Source organism: Athene cunicularia (genome assembly GCF_003259725.1).
Source record: "Athene cunicularia isolate RWA chromosome 8 unlocalized genomic scaffold, athCun1 chr8_part1, whole genome shotgun sequence".
NCBI lineage: Eukaryota > Metazoa > Chordata > Aves > Strigiformes > Strigidae > Athene > Athene cunicularia.
In genome coordinates, this window is record NW_020799109.1 from 31018931 (window position 1) to 31034263 (window position 15333).

Sequence of the window (15333 nt, forward strand, 5' to 3'; positions counted from 1 at the left end):
CACTCAGTGCTTCTCCTTGAGTCCATTGCCACTCAACGATTAGTCAGTTCACCACATCATCTGCTTGTCCATCTCTCACATCACTCTCATGTGTCTCCACTGTAACCTAGCTCTCTGCATGTTCACAGCTGGGGCAGGACTCTCTAAGAAGCTGACCCAACTCTTCTCTCCAGCATCTCACCTCCCAAAGAGCTTGGCTCTGAAGTTGAGCTTGGTGACCTGGCTTGGGCAGCTAAGTGCAGGGAGGCTGTTATGAGGATCGATAGAGCATTCTGCTAGAGGATCAATGTCAGGAAGGCAGGTCCTTTATCTCCCTTGGACTATGAGAAAGGTTCAGCAAGGTCGGGAGTCTCCCAGAAGTACTTGCACTCAAGCCAAGCCAAGCCAAGCCAAGCATTGACAAGTGCTGGTTGCAAGGATTATGCCTTTTCCAGAATGTTCTTGCTCTGGCTCTGACCCCAAGGAACATGTCCCCAAATTCCTCTAGACTCTCCACTGAAAGCTCTAGCCCTGTTCACATCACATGGCTCGACCAAACCTTGACAGGTTGGATCACAAGGCCACTTATCTGGTGGCCAGCTGGGACAAACAGAAGGGACAGACATTAAGCACTAGCTCCCTGCAGGCAAAATCCAACTCTGGATTGAGCAGAGAGTGCACCAGCCTACTGGTAACCAGCAATAAAAGCAACGTGGCCACTTTCCAGCTTCAGCTTTGGCCATATTCCTCCTCGTTTCTCTTCTTAGTGGCCCAAATCTCACCCTCTGTAAGGAAACCATATGATTGAGTGGTGATGGATTTTGCATTGTCAAAATAATGGTGGGTCCTCTTTGTGTGGCACAGCCCAGTGACCTTTGCTGCTTTCATGTGAATCACTGTTGAGTCTGCCTGGACAGCTGGGGATTTGCAGAGCCCAACTTACTTTGGTCCAGTTCAGATAAATGCTCCATCACTAACAAACATTTACTTTAAGCTCTAACATGGAAACAGAAAGCTATTGAAGAAGAGCTTCCTGTCCAGAAATGTTACATGGCACAAGCAGCCATTCAGAAATACATTTTACTGTTGTTTACATGAGTCATCTGATCAGAGAAGAGAAACAAGCAACTGGAGCTGAGAAGCAGCCAACTAGGGCTAAGAAACAATGCTGTGTGACTGGTGCAACCAAACAACACACATGTGAAGCACTTGCAATGAACTGTCAGAAACTATCTGCAGCTGAGGTTTATTGATCACAGAGACACATCAGCACTGCCAAGCAACAACCCAATGTGCTAACAGAATGGAGAAGCTATTCACTGACTGAGTGATTAGTACTGAAATGTTTCTCCCACTCTAGGCCCTGTGATGGTAGCTACTGGCCCAGCAACCATGGCCAATCTCCAGGAGGACTGCTGTCATCAGAAAGGACCCTTGGAAACCTGGCCACCCCTTTGCTCATAGAAGCAGCCAACCCATTTTGCTGGATCTGGTGACCCCAAGCAACAGCTGGGCATCAGAAAATACCTGCATCCAGCCTTTGATGGACACTCACCCATAGCATCCCTAAACTGAATGTCAGACAGCTGAAAAATGTCATTTCACCATGACAGCCCTGTTTCCACTGAGCTGAAGCCAACACGCGGGACTGGTGATAATACCAATAATTCACATGAAAAAGCAATGCCATAACCAGGGAACCAGTGTGGCTTTTTGTCATCATGTCTCACAAGGAACAGAAATGACCTCAACCCAGTCTAATGTCACTTTAGGAAGTAGCAGCAGGGATTATGGCAAACCACCGTGCCTGTCTGTGCTGTCAGTACCACAGTCCCTGGGCCAAATCCAGGCAGCCACAGAGAGATTATGTTTGCCTGGAAGATCTCAGAAGAAAAGAAGAAAGAGTACACCTTCCTACAGCTGGGGAATTGAGGCACAGCCAGGTTAGGTAGCTCACTCAAAACCAGTAAGGGATTTGACTCCCATCATCACTGTTGCAAACCATGTCTGGAGGAGACCAGGGTGCAATTTCACCAAGGCAATAGGGTTAACACTCCTCTTCCATTGAAAAGTTGTCAGCGGGTCTTAAATGACAGTGATCAAAGAAGGTCTCTGAACCATGAAGCAACTTTGAGCCCCAGGAGGGCCAGGGCATGGATGCTGGGGCTGGTCGCTGGAGGGATGCAGGCAGGGCACCAGCCAGGGCCACTGGCAGGGAAGAGCTCTTCTGGGTGTGATTTGCTTTTGCAGCCTTCCATGTGGTGGAGTTTTTCCTTGAGCTTTGCTCCATATGTCATGACTCACTGGCAAAACAACACCCGCCGCTTCAGTAGTTTCCATACAATTACGGGGAGGTTTGCCCATCCCGGCTGCACAGGTCTGAAATGATTTCCAGATCTTGTGTGCAAGGTGGGGGGAGGACAGAGGCAGGGACAGGATGGGAAGGAGAGGCTCTCAGTTTCTCTCTACACCTATTAGGGCTAATTGCCCCCTCCTCTCAACCCACTGAAGCCCGTACCCCACCCTAAACAAATACAGGCTTCTATAGCAACACTTGTTGGGGAAACTTAACAACTCATGCTCCAAATTACATTGGAAAAACATATGAGGGGAAAATAAAAAATGACTAATTGGACTCAAGGCTCAAGAGAGCCAGGAGCAGGGTTCGGGGACTGCTCTCCCTACTCCTCGCCCAGTGCCTGGAGAACACAGTGATTCCTGTTGCTTCGCCTTGTCAAGAATCTCCAGCTGGTTTCATCTTTGCAAGCAGAAAAAGCAAAGTAAGGTGCTGGTGGGTCACCCTTGAGGGCACAGGTGGCCATCAGTCTCATTTTGATCTTGCAAAAGTCATGGCAAGGGAGGACATGGGCAATGCAACATGCTAAGAACAGGTGATATGAGAGAGGAAAACCTGCATAGACTGTTCAGCCTGTGTTTGAGCTCTGTGGCTCTGCAGAAAGCAATGCCAGTAGTGGAAGGAGGCAGGTTTGCCCACATTGGTGACTTGCAGACCAACGATGTTTTAAAATTCTGGCATGAACAAAGAAAACGCCAATGCCCAGCCATGCCATGCAAAGGCAATGGATGTGATCCAGGGAAATGGCTAGCTGGGTTTCAGTCACCAGAATATGCATCCTCCAGCGTGAGGGGAAAAAGGGCCAGTTGAAACAGCTCATATAAACTGAGGAAAAAATGAATAAGGTAATTGCTGCAACTGCTTCATGCCATGTTAAGTGATAGGGAGCTGCTCAGCTAGGCAGCGTGCCACTGAGGCAGCCAAAGAGCTGGGCTGTGTCAGCAAATCTCCCCACTCACGCCATCCATCTTCCTTGTTTATTCAGACAGAAGCTTCAGTGGGGCATGTGTTAGCATGTGGAGGTGCAGCATCTGGCACTGCCGGACCTGAACCCTGAGCTGCCGGCATAAAAATAGTAACCACGAATCAAGTGCTTGGCAATTTAAATAGGCTAAAAAAACAGACGCTCTCAAAGCTGGGAATAGGCATAAATGAAAAGAGAAAAAATAAAAAGAGGGAAAAATATTGCAGGCAAAGGAGGGATGGGAGAAAGGACTGGTTATATCCCACTGCATCCCAGACAGAAGCATCTCAGAGGGCTTGGCAGTGCCATTTCACTTGACGCTGCTGAGAGATGCCATGCAGGGAGCAGCATCTGCACACAGTGTTTTTCCACCATCCCTGCAGAATCCCTAGGGCCAGAGCGAAGATGCCTGGCTCCCTCCCCAGCTCTGGCATCCTGCCCGGTGGGGAGCACCCAGTGCCATCAGGGAGGCAGGCAGGGTCCAGATGCTTTTCTTCAGATCCACCTTATTTGTAGGTTGATTCACCATGAAAAAGTGTGAAAGGGTGCAACAGAGTGAAGGAAAGATGGAGCATGAACAATAAGTCACAGATGCCATCGATATCATACATATTTTGGTGCTGCATCATGAGTACTTGATGAACATTATTTCCCAGGAATTCAGGTTTTGTTCTGGTTGAGCAGACCTAAAGGCCCAGTACCTTGGTTTTGGCGATGAGCTGTTCCAGATGCTTCAGAGGAAGGTGGAGAAAAAGAAAAAAACTTCAGTGTGCACCTGGCCAATTGTGTAACCAAAGAGCTGAAAGGCTCTTCTGCGCTGCCACTGGGATGGAAAGCACTTGCGATTTCAATCTGTCCATAGCTAGAGAAAGCCTAGATCCATTTCAGGGGATCAAGTCCAGCCTTAACAAGCAAAAAGTTTCCACCCAGCCTTCAGGAGGTTGATGCTGCTTCCATACAAGGAGAGTGTGTAGTTTTCTTTCATGCTGCTTCTGAGTCAGCATGGATTTTGCTGTGCTTATCTCCTTCCCTTTGGGCACTGGTATTTTGTGCATTGACCTTGGTCCCTTCGCATTCTGAGATGACCACATGCAACCCTGCAGCTGAGGAGGTGCAGGTGTCTTAATCCTGTTTTCAAAGAAGCCCCAGAGGAACAGGGGAACTATCATTTTGGCAGGGCAGACAGGCAGGCACCAGCCCTGCAAAAGCCATTGTGCTGTCAGACCCACGCCTAGTGCATCAGCTTCACCACTGTTAACTCTGCTCTTGTGATGGATGAGTCACTAATGATGGAAAGATCAGTTTGAGGAGACAACAGGGAGATGGCATGACAAGGGAGACAGGGACAGGGTCCGACGGTAAACCTCTGCCAGGGAATTGTCTCCCTTCAGTGTGCACATGGTCTCTCAAGAGCCACTGCCTGGCAAGGTCTTCAAGAGCAAGCCCCCAAAGGCACCAGCACGTGCTAAGCACCAGAAGTGAGCAAGCAGCGCAGCCAGGGCCAGGCTCTCACCTAGCACAGCTGCAAACCCCTGCCCATCTGACAGCAGAGGGATGCAGATTGGGTTTGTGTGGCAAGGTTTTGGTAGTGCAGGGGCTACAGGGGTGGCTTCTGTGAGAAGCTGCTAGAAGCTTCCCCAATGTCTGACAGAGCCAATGCCAGCTGGCTCCAAGATGGACCTGCTGCTGGCCAAGGCCAAGGCCATCAGTGACAGTGGTAGTGCCGCTGCAATAACATACTTTAGGGGAAAAAAACCTGCACAACACCAGCAGCAGCCAGAGAGGAGAGTGAGAATATGTGAGAGAAACAATCCTGCAGACACCAAAGTCAGTGAAGAAAGAGGAGGAGGAGGTGCTCCAAGCACCAGAGCAGAGATTCCCTGGCAGCCTGTGGTGAAGACCATGGTGAGGCAGGCTGTGCCCCTGCACCCATGGAGGTTATTGATGGAGCAGATACTCACCTGCAGCCTGTGGAAGACCCCATGTTGAAGCAACTGGATGCCTGAGGGAGGCTGTGACCTGTGTGCAATCTGTGCTAGAGCAGGCTCCTGGCAGGACCTGTGGCCCCATGGAGACAGGAGCCCACACTGGAGCAGGTTTGCTGGCAGGACTCATGATCTCATGGGAAGCTCACACTGGAGCAGTTTGTTCCTGAAGGAGTGCATCCCATGGGAGGGACACATGCTGGAGCACTTCTGGAATATCTGCAGCCTGTGGGAAGGACTCATGCTGGAGAAGTTCATGGAGAACTGTCTCCTGTGGGAGGGACCCCACAGTGGAGCAGGAGAAGAGGGTGAGGAATCCTCCCCCTGAGTAGGAAGGAGCAGCAGAGACTCTCCACTGCAGGAGGCAGAGAAATCAGGACTGAAGTTAAACCTAGGAAGAAGGGATGGGTGGGGGGAAGGTGTTTTAAGATGTGGTTTTAATTTCTCACTATCCTACTCTGATTTTATTGGTAATAATTTTTTTTTCCTCAAGTTGAGTCTGTTTTGCCCATGATAGTAACTTCTGAGTGATCTCCCTGTCCATATCTCAATCCATGAGCCTTTCATTATGTTTTCTCTCCCTTGTCCAGATGAGGAGGGGGAGCGATAGAGCAGCTTTGGTGGGCACCTGACATCCAGCCAGGTCAACCCACCACAGGATGTCAGCCCAAGCTGGGGTTTACAGAACTGCAGGACATGTATCTTGAGCTGCCCCAGGACTGGAGACCACTGCAGCTTCAGGGGTCTAAGACATGCAAGAGAAGCAACATCCCAGTTGAAAGCTGCTGCATGCGGCAGGGATGAATGGAGAAAGGAAAGCATGAGGAAGCTTCTCCCTGCCAGATGCCTTTCCTTCCTTCTTTCCCACCTCAGCCACTAGCCAAGTTGTTACAGAAAGTTCTGGGAGGTCCCTGGGAGGACTTGAAGGGTACCCAAAGCCTTGTTAAAAGTCTGGTTCACTTAAAGCCCCTATGCATCTACCACCCCAGCTTAGGTCCCTGGAAATTCCCCCTCCCATCTCTGTCCACATCCCTCCAACATTGCTCCAAACCACTGTTTCCCTACAGGAAGCTCAGAATGGTGTCATTCCCTTCAGCCACAGCCATGACAGGAGCGAGTTAAAGCAATGCTGTAGAACAGTGTCCCCAGGACACAGCCCTTTCCTTGCACACACACAGACACACAGACACACACACACTCATGCTGGTGAGGCAGAAAGCCCGGCCATTCTTGGCTTCCTCCCGCTTGCCCAGGGAAGTTGACTGGGAATGCAGACTGTGGGAGGAAATGACAACGTTCATTGTTTGGATTAAATATTTTTCTTGGCCCTCTTTCTGTTGCAGTGTGTCTTTTATTATTTTTTTTTTCTCCCCCCCTCGACACCCCAAGCACATTCACTTTCCCTCTCTCCTTCCTGAGGCTCTCCAGCACGCAAGGAGGAAATCATCTCTGAAAAACACAGAGAGGGACAAAGAGGGAACAAGACTGACTTCTGCTCAAAAAGCTTTTTGGGATGCCTGACTGTCCTGAGTCACCCCAAGGAGTAAGATCAGCCTGGCCCATTGCAGTGAGGCAGGCAGTGTAAACACCTCTCAGAGGAAGAGAGCTCTAGAAATTTGGCAAGAGGCACCTGAGACCAAGGGCCCTGAAGAAAAGAGAAACAAATTCCTACAGACCCAGCACTTCATCCACCATTTTTGTGGCTCCCAATTTCTGTCCCCTAAGCCAACCCTCTGCTCCTTTTGAATCATGGCAACTGTGCCTTGGAGCCACATGCTTGCAGGATGGTTTGCTTGGAGACATCATGGACCTGCCCCATCACCTCAGACACAGCCAGAAAGCAAAATGAAGAAATACCAGTTGTTTCTGAATTTGCTGGTGTCCCTGAGCCACTCACTCATCAACTCAGTGTGCAGATCGTTTTCATCACATCTCAGGTCTTTGGGAACATCTGCTCAGCTCCAACACCCTTCTTGCCAGGCCTCACCAAGAAAACAGAGGCCTGTTGCTTGAGAAAGTGCTCCATATACTTAAAGGAACACTTGAAAGAAGAGGTGACAGACTGGAAGGCAGCATTCTGCTGTCTGGTTTCAGCCTGCATGACATCACTTGTACCACCATGCCCAGGGCAAGCAACAGTTCAGCTCCCAGCAGTCTTGGTATGCAGCTCTAGGTGTTCCTAAGGACCAAGGGGGTCCCTTACACATGGGTTTCCTGCAAACATCTGGGGCCCGTTTGAATCAGTCTGATTTGAGTTTGGACAGGATCAGTGTCTGAAGTGAGGAGGTTAGATTCTTGCTTTGTCTCCAGCCTGAATGCTGCTGTAAATGACTGTACTGAGAGAGCAGGTCCTTGCTGTCATGGTGTCTGAAAGTGCTTCTGTGTCCCAGGGCAAGATTTGACTTGGACACACTTCTGCTGCAGAAGTATGTGGCACTTTGGGCTACTGAATGGCGATGCATTTCTTTATTTCTGTCCTGCTCTGTGCCTTGCTCCTCAGAGACCCCACGTCTCAACAGACAGTGATGTGGAAAGGACTTTGCACAGTCCATGGGGAACAAGAGTGAAGAAAAGGATGGAAAACTGGTGTAGATGAACATCATATCAGAGCAGGTCTTTGCTTCCATAATGCATCTGTGTCCATGATCTATTCATGGTGGGGTCCTTAACCTTGTCCTTCTTACACATTTCAGTGCTAGCAGGAGAAGAAAAACAGAAGCAGGAAAGAACAAGCAAAGGGGAGCAGAGGAAGGTGTCATGTGTCAGTAGTGCCCCTGGCAAGCATGATGGTTCCTGGAGATGGGTCCCCAGCACTCACCATTCTCAGGGCTGCTTCTGCATGCACAAGAGAAGCCAGGACTTCCCCTGCCACGAGCACCAGCCTGCAATCCTGCCCTCAGCAGCTCGCCTGCCACCATGGATTAGATCTCCTGCCAAGCCGTTTGTGCAAAATATGTTGCAGGATAGAACGGGTTATGAAAAACAAGCCCTGAAAACCACAAGGGCCTCCTGACCCACTTGTATCTGGTTTCTGCCAAGTTCTTGCTACAGATCTTAAACAGAAAGAAAAACAATGTACAAGGCATGAAGGAACTGAAGGGGAATGAATATTCATGTTGGAAGAACAGTTGGCTGGGCTATGCCTGGGGATGTTTGTTTATTATCAGAAGCAACTCATTGATTTTAATTTCAGTGGTTGCTTTCAGTGGCTTTCCACTCCTCCCTCTGTGTCACAACTGCATGACTGTGACTGCTGGGAGAGGGGAAAGTGGACAGGGATGGAGGGATGGCAGATGGTAGCTGAGCTGAAGAGGGCAGAGAAGCAGCCATAGGTCAGGGCATCCCTGACAGGGCCTGTGCGAGCTGGGCCTGCTTCCACCTCTTTGGCTCTCAACCACCACTGGTGGTGTGCCTGGATGCTGTGGTCCTATCCATGACAAAAGGCCCCCATCTTTCGGGGCTCTTCAAGCCTGTCCCTGCAGGCAGGACAGATGCACCTGGCTCCTGTCCTTGCATCATACGGGCATGTGATCATTTTATTTCCCTCTGCTTTGTCATAAAAGAATGAGGTTTCTATAATCACACTCTACGTGTGTGCAGGGGACAGAGATCTTCTCACAGTTTAGGAAAAGTGTGCCTCAGCTGAGAGTTTTGGAAGAAGAATATATTTCTTTGGGCTCCATCCGCTGGAAGGCTGTATCCCATGATAGCAGCCTGTGCTGATTATGGCAAGAGCACCATGAAAACGTACCCAGCAGACAGTAGAGAGCTCCCCATCTTGCCTTCCACCTCCCCAGCATGAAGGACTTTGCCTTCACCAAGTCAGAGGCCAGGTCTGATACAGAAGTGACTGCTATCTGCAGTCCATGCTCCTAGTACTCCCCCACCATCTGCACTTGTTGCATTAAACATGGTGGAAGGTATAGCTTTGCCTGGGCCTTTTGGTATCTGTGTGTGGCCCTGATGTCCAGTGATTTTTTAATCCATTTTTGAACTTAAAGCTAGTACTCACTGCTGCAGTCTCATGTAGCAGCCAGTTTCAGAGTCCAGTGATTGCTGTGTCCAAAGCACTTTCACTTGTTTGAAACAAACCCCTTGCCAGACTCTGTGAGTGCTCCCCAGTTCTGCATCCATCGTACCCAGCACTTCTGTGACTTGGAAAACCTGCAGCAGTCTTCTGTTCCCCAAACTGAAGAGTCTCAGCTGGTTTAGGGTCTCCTTGAAGGAGTGGCATCCTTTTAATCATTTTGTTTGCTTTTTCCAACTCTGATGCATCTTCTTGAGATGTGGAGGCCGATAGGTAATGTACTATTCAAAATTTGAATGTACCAGGATCTAGGGCAACTCATCAAGTCCAGTTTGGTCACCTGGACCACATGGGCCTTAGACTTTGGCTTTGGTGAGATTTGTGAAGGAATAGCAGTCACATGGTCTGCCTCTTGCCTGCCTGCAAGAGCAACAGTCACATCCAGTAGGATCTTCTCTGCATTTTCAAAGCCAGACAGCAACCAGAGGAAGAGTGCAGAATGGATAATGGTGCCATGAAATACTCACATGGGTACAAGAAACTGATGATGCAAGCAACAAGACAGGGTGACTGAATTCTGGCCATGCTGTGCTACCTAGTTGATCTAGAGTCTCCTTGGAGAAGCTGGGGTGCTTTGTAGTCCTCATTGCCTTAAGGAGAAGATGATGTCTTTCCTGGAGCAGAGCATCCCACCAGCATCATGTTTCTGCCTGGTTTCCTGTGCTGAGCTTTGCCACAGTACAAAATCAGAGCCCCCCAAGGTCTGAGATGAGGGATAACCAAGGGGCCCCAGTGTCACTGATGGTGAGGAGCAGAGGCAGATGCCTGCAGCTGGACCCCAACTGCAGTGCTTTGCCCAGGGAGCAAGTTGCACCCTGTCACATTAAAAAACACAGTGGGACCCTGATTTTAGATAAGGCTTCCCATCATCTGTAGTGCATATGCCTTCAAAGGGGTTAATTCTGGCTGACAAATGCTGGACACAAGCCACAGATGTGTGGAACAAGGGTTTTGTGCGTGCTGGTGGGAAGAGCCAAGGATCCATCAGGATCCTTGACTACCTGTTGGATCAAGAGACTTGAGAAAAACTTGCAACCACAAACACACTTCAATCCCTATTTCATAATTTCCATTGTAATATCTCAGCAAAACCACAAAACAGGGAATGGATGAGTGTTTTACGATCATGTTAACATGACCAGCAGCATGCACAAGGGCAGCGAGACCTTGTCCGCACACAGGGAAGACCTGAGAAATATCCCAGAAGCTCACTCTCACAACAGCTTTCTGGTATGGCCCATCTTCACCAAAGGCATGAAGCAGAGACCTCAAGCCAGAGTCTCTTGACGTTCCCCTAGAAATCAGGCAGGACTGCTCAGAGCAAAGCACAGCAAAGCCAACCCTAACCAGAGAAGGCACCAAGTCACATCAGGAAGGAATTGCTATCTTACAGAGGCAGACAACAGCTGTGGTAGCTTTTGTCCAGCTCCTACCATACCAGTATGAAGCTCTGATTCCCTGTAGTCTGCCCAGAGCATGCTGTCTTAAATCCCTTGCAATTAACCCTTTGCTGCCTTCTGACAATGACGAAATAGAGCTGGAGGGTGGGGGCAAAGTCAGCATGTTGCACAGTGTATTGGCTGCCCAGAAAAGCCTGACCACCTTCACTCTGATCACTGCAGCAACAGCCTGCCTTCCTCTAAGTGTATTTGAGCAGAACATTGGCGGTTACTCCATCCTGTGAGTAACACTGGGTAAACATGTTGATGAAGCCCCCCCTGCCTCAGCACTGATGGCAGGGGATGAGGTGTTCCATTGGACCTCAAGAGGAAAAGCATGTTTCGTGCTAACTTGTATTCCTGACAGGCTCCTGGAAAGGTTTGCATCCCTCCCTCCCTCGCCTGCTGAACTATGTGCCTCCCTGCTCTGGAAATGGGGAACTTGGCAAGGCACAGCGAGACAACGGGAAGCATGTGGATGACCAGATTAATGGAAAGAGAAGGGGGGTGGGGAGAGGAGCGAGAGGGATGAGCAGGCAGGCTGATCTGCTGCCAGCGTACAATAAAGATGAGTGAGAATCCCTCTAATGCCATTGCGTGGTGACCTGAACTTTCCAATGTGAGGCAGGGCTCCAGCTGTGGCTGGAGAAGTTGAGGCTTGGCTACTGCTGCCGTGCCCCAGCCTGAAGTGACTACACCAGGGAGATGGTACAAGCAGCCAGGTGGCCTGGATTTCTCTTACATAGGGTTGTTCCCCTCACTGAGGCATCCAGATGAGAAAGCTTCCTCATCCAATGTGCTCTTGGCAGTCAATGGAGAGACAACATCTCTAAGGGGTGACACAGACTTGAGGTGACTTCGGCAGTCCACTGGAACGGCATTTCATTGCCCAGTGGAGAGAAGAGGCTGGGCTCCTAAAGGAGGTGCTTCCAGTAAAGGATTACTGTGAAACTAGGAGGAACCTGGAACTAAGATGACCCATGGACATGGCAAGTCAAACTGACCCATGTCAGACCCAGCAGGGACTATGTTGTACAGCAGCAGAATATTTCTTGTGCAGGTAAATAAAGGGGAGAAAATGAAAAGGTGGGTAGAGGGGACCATGTAGCAAGGACAGATTACAGGTTATACTCCATCTCTACCTGGCTCTTGCTGTCTGATATCCCCAGACCCCACAAGAGATTGGGCCCCAAGTGAAATGGACCTCTGAGAACTGCAGTGCTTTTGGTCATAACAATGGAGGCAGAAAAGGAATAGGAATGAAGATGGAAGACAGCACAGATGAGGTGGAAAAAAACATTCACAGCATTTTCTGTGGTCAGACAGAGGGACTGGCAACACCTTTCTTCCTAGTGATGAGCAGCAGCTCCCAGAGCAATACTTTGAATGAGACACTTTTAGTAAGAATTATTCTTTATGGCTAGACAATGACTACTATAAAACATGTGTGAAAAAAGTTATCTAGGAAGACTTGGCTTATCAGCCCAACCTTAACAACCTGCAGCATTGTAGAAGAAAACCTAATGGAAGGAATAATCAAAGACACATACGTGAGAAGTGAGGAGGGAGGAGGAGAACAGGGAGGAGGCAGCTGTGAACTGTATCAAAAACGAAAGCATCAGGGTGAAAGAAACAATCTGAGGATGAATCTTCATTAGTATTACAGTGAGTGACTGTGACCTTAAAAATAGGCCTGTGCTGATGAAACTGCTAACGAGGAAAAAGGCACTGTTCCACAGGGAAGGATCAGGATATCTGACCCGAAGGACTAGAGACAGAGAAACAGAATGACATTCACTTGTATAAAATTGAAGGGCAAGCTCTTGTACTGATGGTAAAACATCTGCTGTTAGCTTGGAGTTCATCAGCTGGAAACAAAGGAGGTAGAGAAAGGTCTGGGTGTACTTGCTGACCTCAGGATATCTCTGAGCTGCCAGACTGATGCAACTGCAGAAACAACAGATAGAGTTCTGGATCCTATCAAAAGAGACATTTCCAGCACAAAGAAGCTTTGTGCAGGGCTTTGGTGAGACCTCAGCTGGAAGAATATCTACTGCTTGGTCATTCCTGATGAAAGATTAATCGAAAGCAGAAAAGGCATTAAAAATCCTGCAGGGGTGATGAAGAGCATGGGTTCTCTATCTTCTGGTAGGACACTGCAAGATTTTGGCTTGCTTAACCTCCTGCGTGCTCTTTAGGATTGCTTTCTAACAGTAAAAGGGGATTACAAGCATCCAGGAACAGAAAGAGGTCATACTGGCTATGAGCATGTTTGGGTGGCCAATGAGAAGACAACGACTGTTACTGTGAGATGCTGAGACTTCAGGCAGTCCCTATCTCTCTCTCTCTCACACACACACACACACACACACAAATAAGCTGGCATTTTTCATCATCCCCTGTAGGATCTCTTGCTGAAGACACAGAACCAAAGTGAGGTCCAGGAACCATAGAGGAAGAAAGGCTGGGGTTGGTCCAGTGTACCTAAGGGAGCACCCTCACGACTGTGTTGGTGGCTTTCTCTCACCTGAGCTGCATAAGAAGGGAAGAAGGAGCACCTCACCTCACATCACATCTGTTTCTTTTTTGGAAGGACCATCTCCCAGAGAGCACAAGGAAAACAATTCTCCCTGGCGAGCAGAACCATAGAGGGGATTACCAGATGGTTGATCTGGACTGCCCTTCCACATAAACCCATTCTACTTCAAATACATTGCCCCAGATCTGAGCTAAAAGATGTACATTTAGAAAGACCTGGAGTTCCCAAAATTCTGGAGGATCCTTCACTAGGCTCTGATAGTCAACCATCAAACAACTCTCTAACACAGGACCTCATTCCCCTACTCTTGCAGACCACGCCTTGCAGTAGAGATGCACAACACAGCCATTGAGTTTGGGAAATGAGTGCTGCACCTTATGTTGCCCGTAACATTCCGTTTCTGGGAACATGCCCTCTGCAACATTACCTTTTCTCCCACACTTCAGCTGATAAAAAGCTGAGCTAGGCATAATCGGTGAGCAAAAGTGATCATTTGCATTGAAATGCGCACATAAAAAAACTAATCAGCACATCCCAAGGCTATTTTTGGTGTGCAAATTTAATTTACATTTTTATTTTTTGGTAAAAATCCCAAATTTTCAGCATAAAACATTCCAAAATACCCCTTCCTTTTTCCTTTTTTCCTCAATCATAATAACAACTTGTACTTGACAAAGACTGCCTACTTTTAATTTCCTTTGCAAACTGACTCCAGGCTGCCTATGATCTTCTCCTGCCTGGTCATTATTCAAAGCAAAATGAGTGGCTAACCGATTTCTGCAAGGAATTCTTTGTCTGCAGATTCTTCAGGAGCGGTTTGTTTTGCATGTATGAGGCTGGAAATCCTAGTTGTTTTGGTTGGATGCGTGAGTCACGCAGGGCTTTTCTAGATCCATGTTACTCTAGAACTGCGGTTCTGGTTAAGGAAATATTCAGGCTTGGCGTCAACATGGGCTTTTTGGGGATACCCCTTGCCAGTGAAATCCTTTTGCTAGAACATTCTTCCTGGGATGGTTAAGAAGCAGCAGGCAAGGAAGGAAATGGGTTATTCTGCAGCTCTTATTCCCCAGCATTGCCCTGGCTGCGGGGGACCATACACAAGGATGCTTGCTCTGGCCTCTCTGCTCAGCCAGCAAGCCCTGGTCCCAGCTCAGAGCAAACATGAACTTAAAGCCCTCTGGCTTTGTGCTGGAGTAAGTCTTCATTGCCAGGAGCTCTCCTGCAAGGAGCAGGAGGCTCATGCTGGGGTCAGGGGGGGCTTACCTCACACGACTGAATGCAGTGAATGACGGAGGGGTCCGGATACCACCGCAGCCTGCCCGTGCACACAATATGCTGAGGAGGGAAGGAGAAAAGAGCTGTTAGGCAAGGCAGCAGAAAGGGCAACAGCCACCAATGCTTTCTGGAGGTAGAGGATCTGCCACAACTCTGCATTGCTGATCACAATGCAGAACAGCAGTGGCACACCCAGGGACCTTCCCTGCACCTCTGCTCAGCAGGAAACACTTTGAAGCCCATCAAACCCAAGGCAGCTACACCTGGTTCAACCCACAAACCAATGTACATTGTTCAATGCAGAGGCTTGATAGACGTGTGTGTGTATGTAGGTGTATATGGACATGCAACTGAGAGAGGACAAAGGGAGACAGCAGTAAGCACCAGAGAAGTGGGTTTGACTGTCAGTGCCACCTTATGGTGGCTGACCTGGCAGCAAACTGCTGCTCTTGAGGAAGCCATCCAGGGCCACAACAGGCTGAGTTTGCTATCACCTCTCTGCAACAGCTTCTCGCTCCCACAGGATGGGGGGTTCAGCCAGTCATCACTCAGTGCCTGCATCAATTTGCTTATTGACCCCTGCTCAGGCTCCAAGAACAGGGTCCCAGCAGGACTCAACTCCCTGGACTTGGTCTGAAGCAGATTTGCTCATGTTCACTCATGGGGCTGAGGTTATCGCTGGTATTTACAAGGCACAAACTCAGCTGTT

The 15333-nt window shown here is 49.0% G+C and overlaps 1 protein-coding gene across 1 annotated transcript in view; it reads right to left on the bottom strand.

The window, feature by feature from the left end:
* PAPPA2 (pappalysin 2) overlaps window positions 1-15333 on the bottom strand; it is a 91712-nt gene that overhangs the window by 5152 nt on the left and 71227 nt on the right. The window contains exon 19 of the mRNA XM_026854019.1: window positions 14613-14684. Within this exon, the coding sequence (XP_026709820.1) occupies window positions 14613-14684 (72 nt within the window). The remainder of the gene's footprint in view (window positions 1-14612; window positions 14685-15333) is intronic.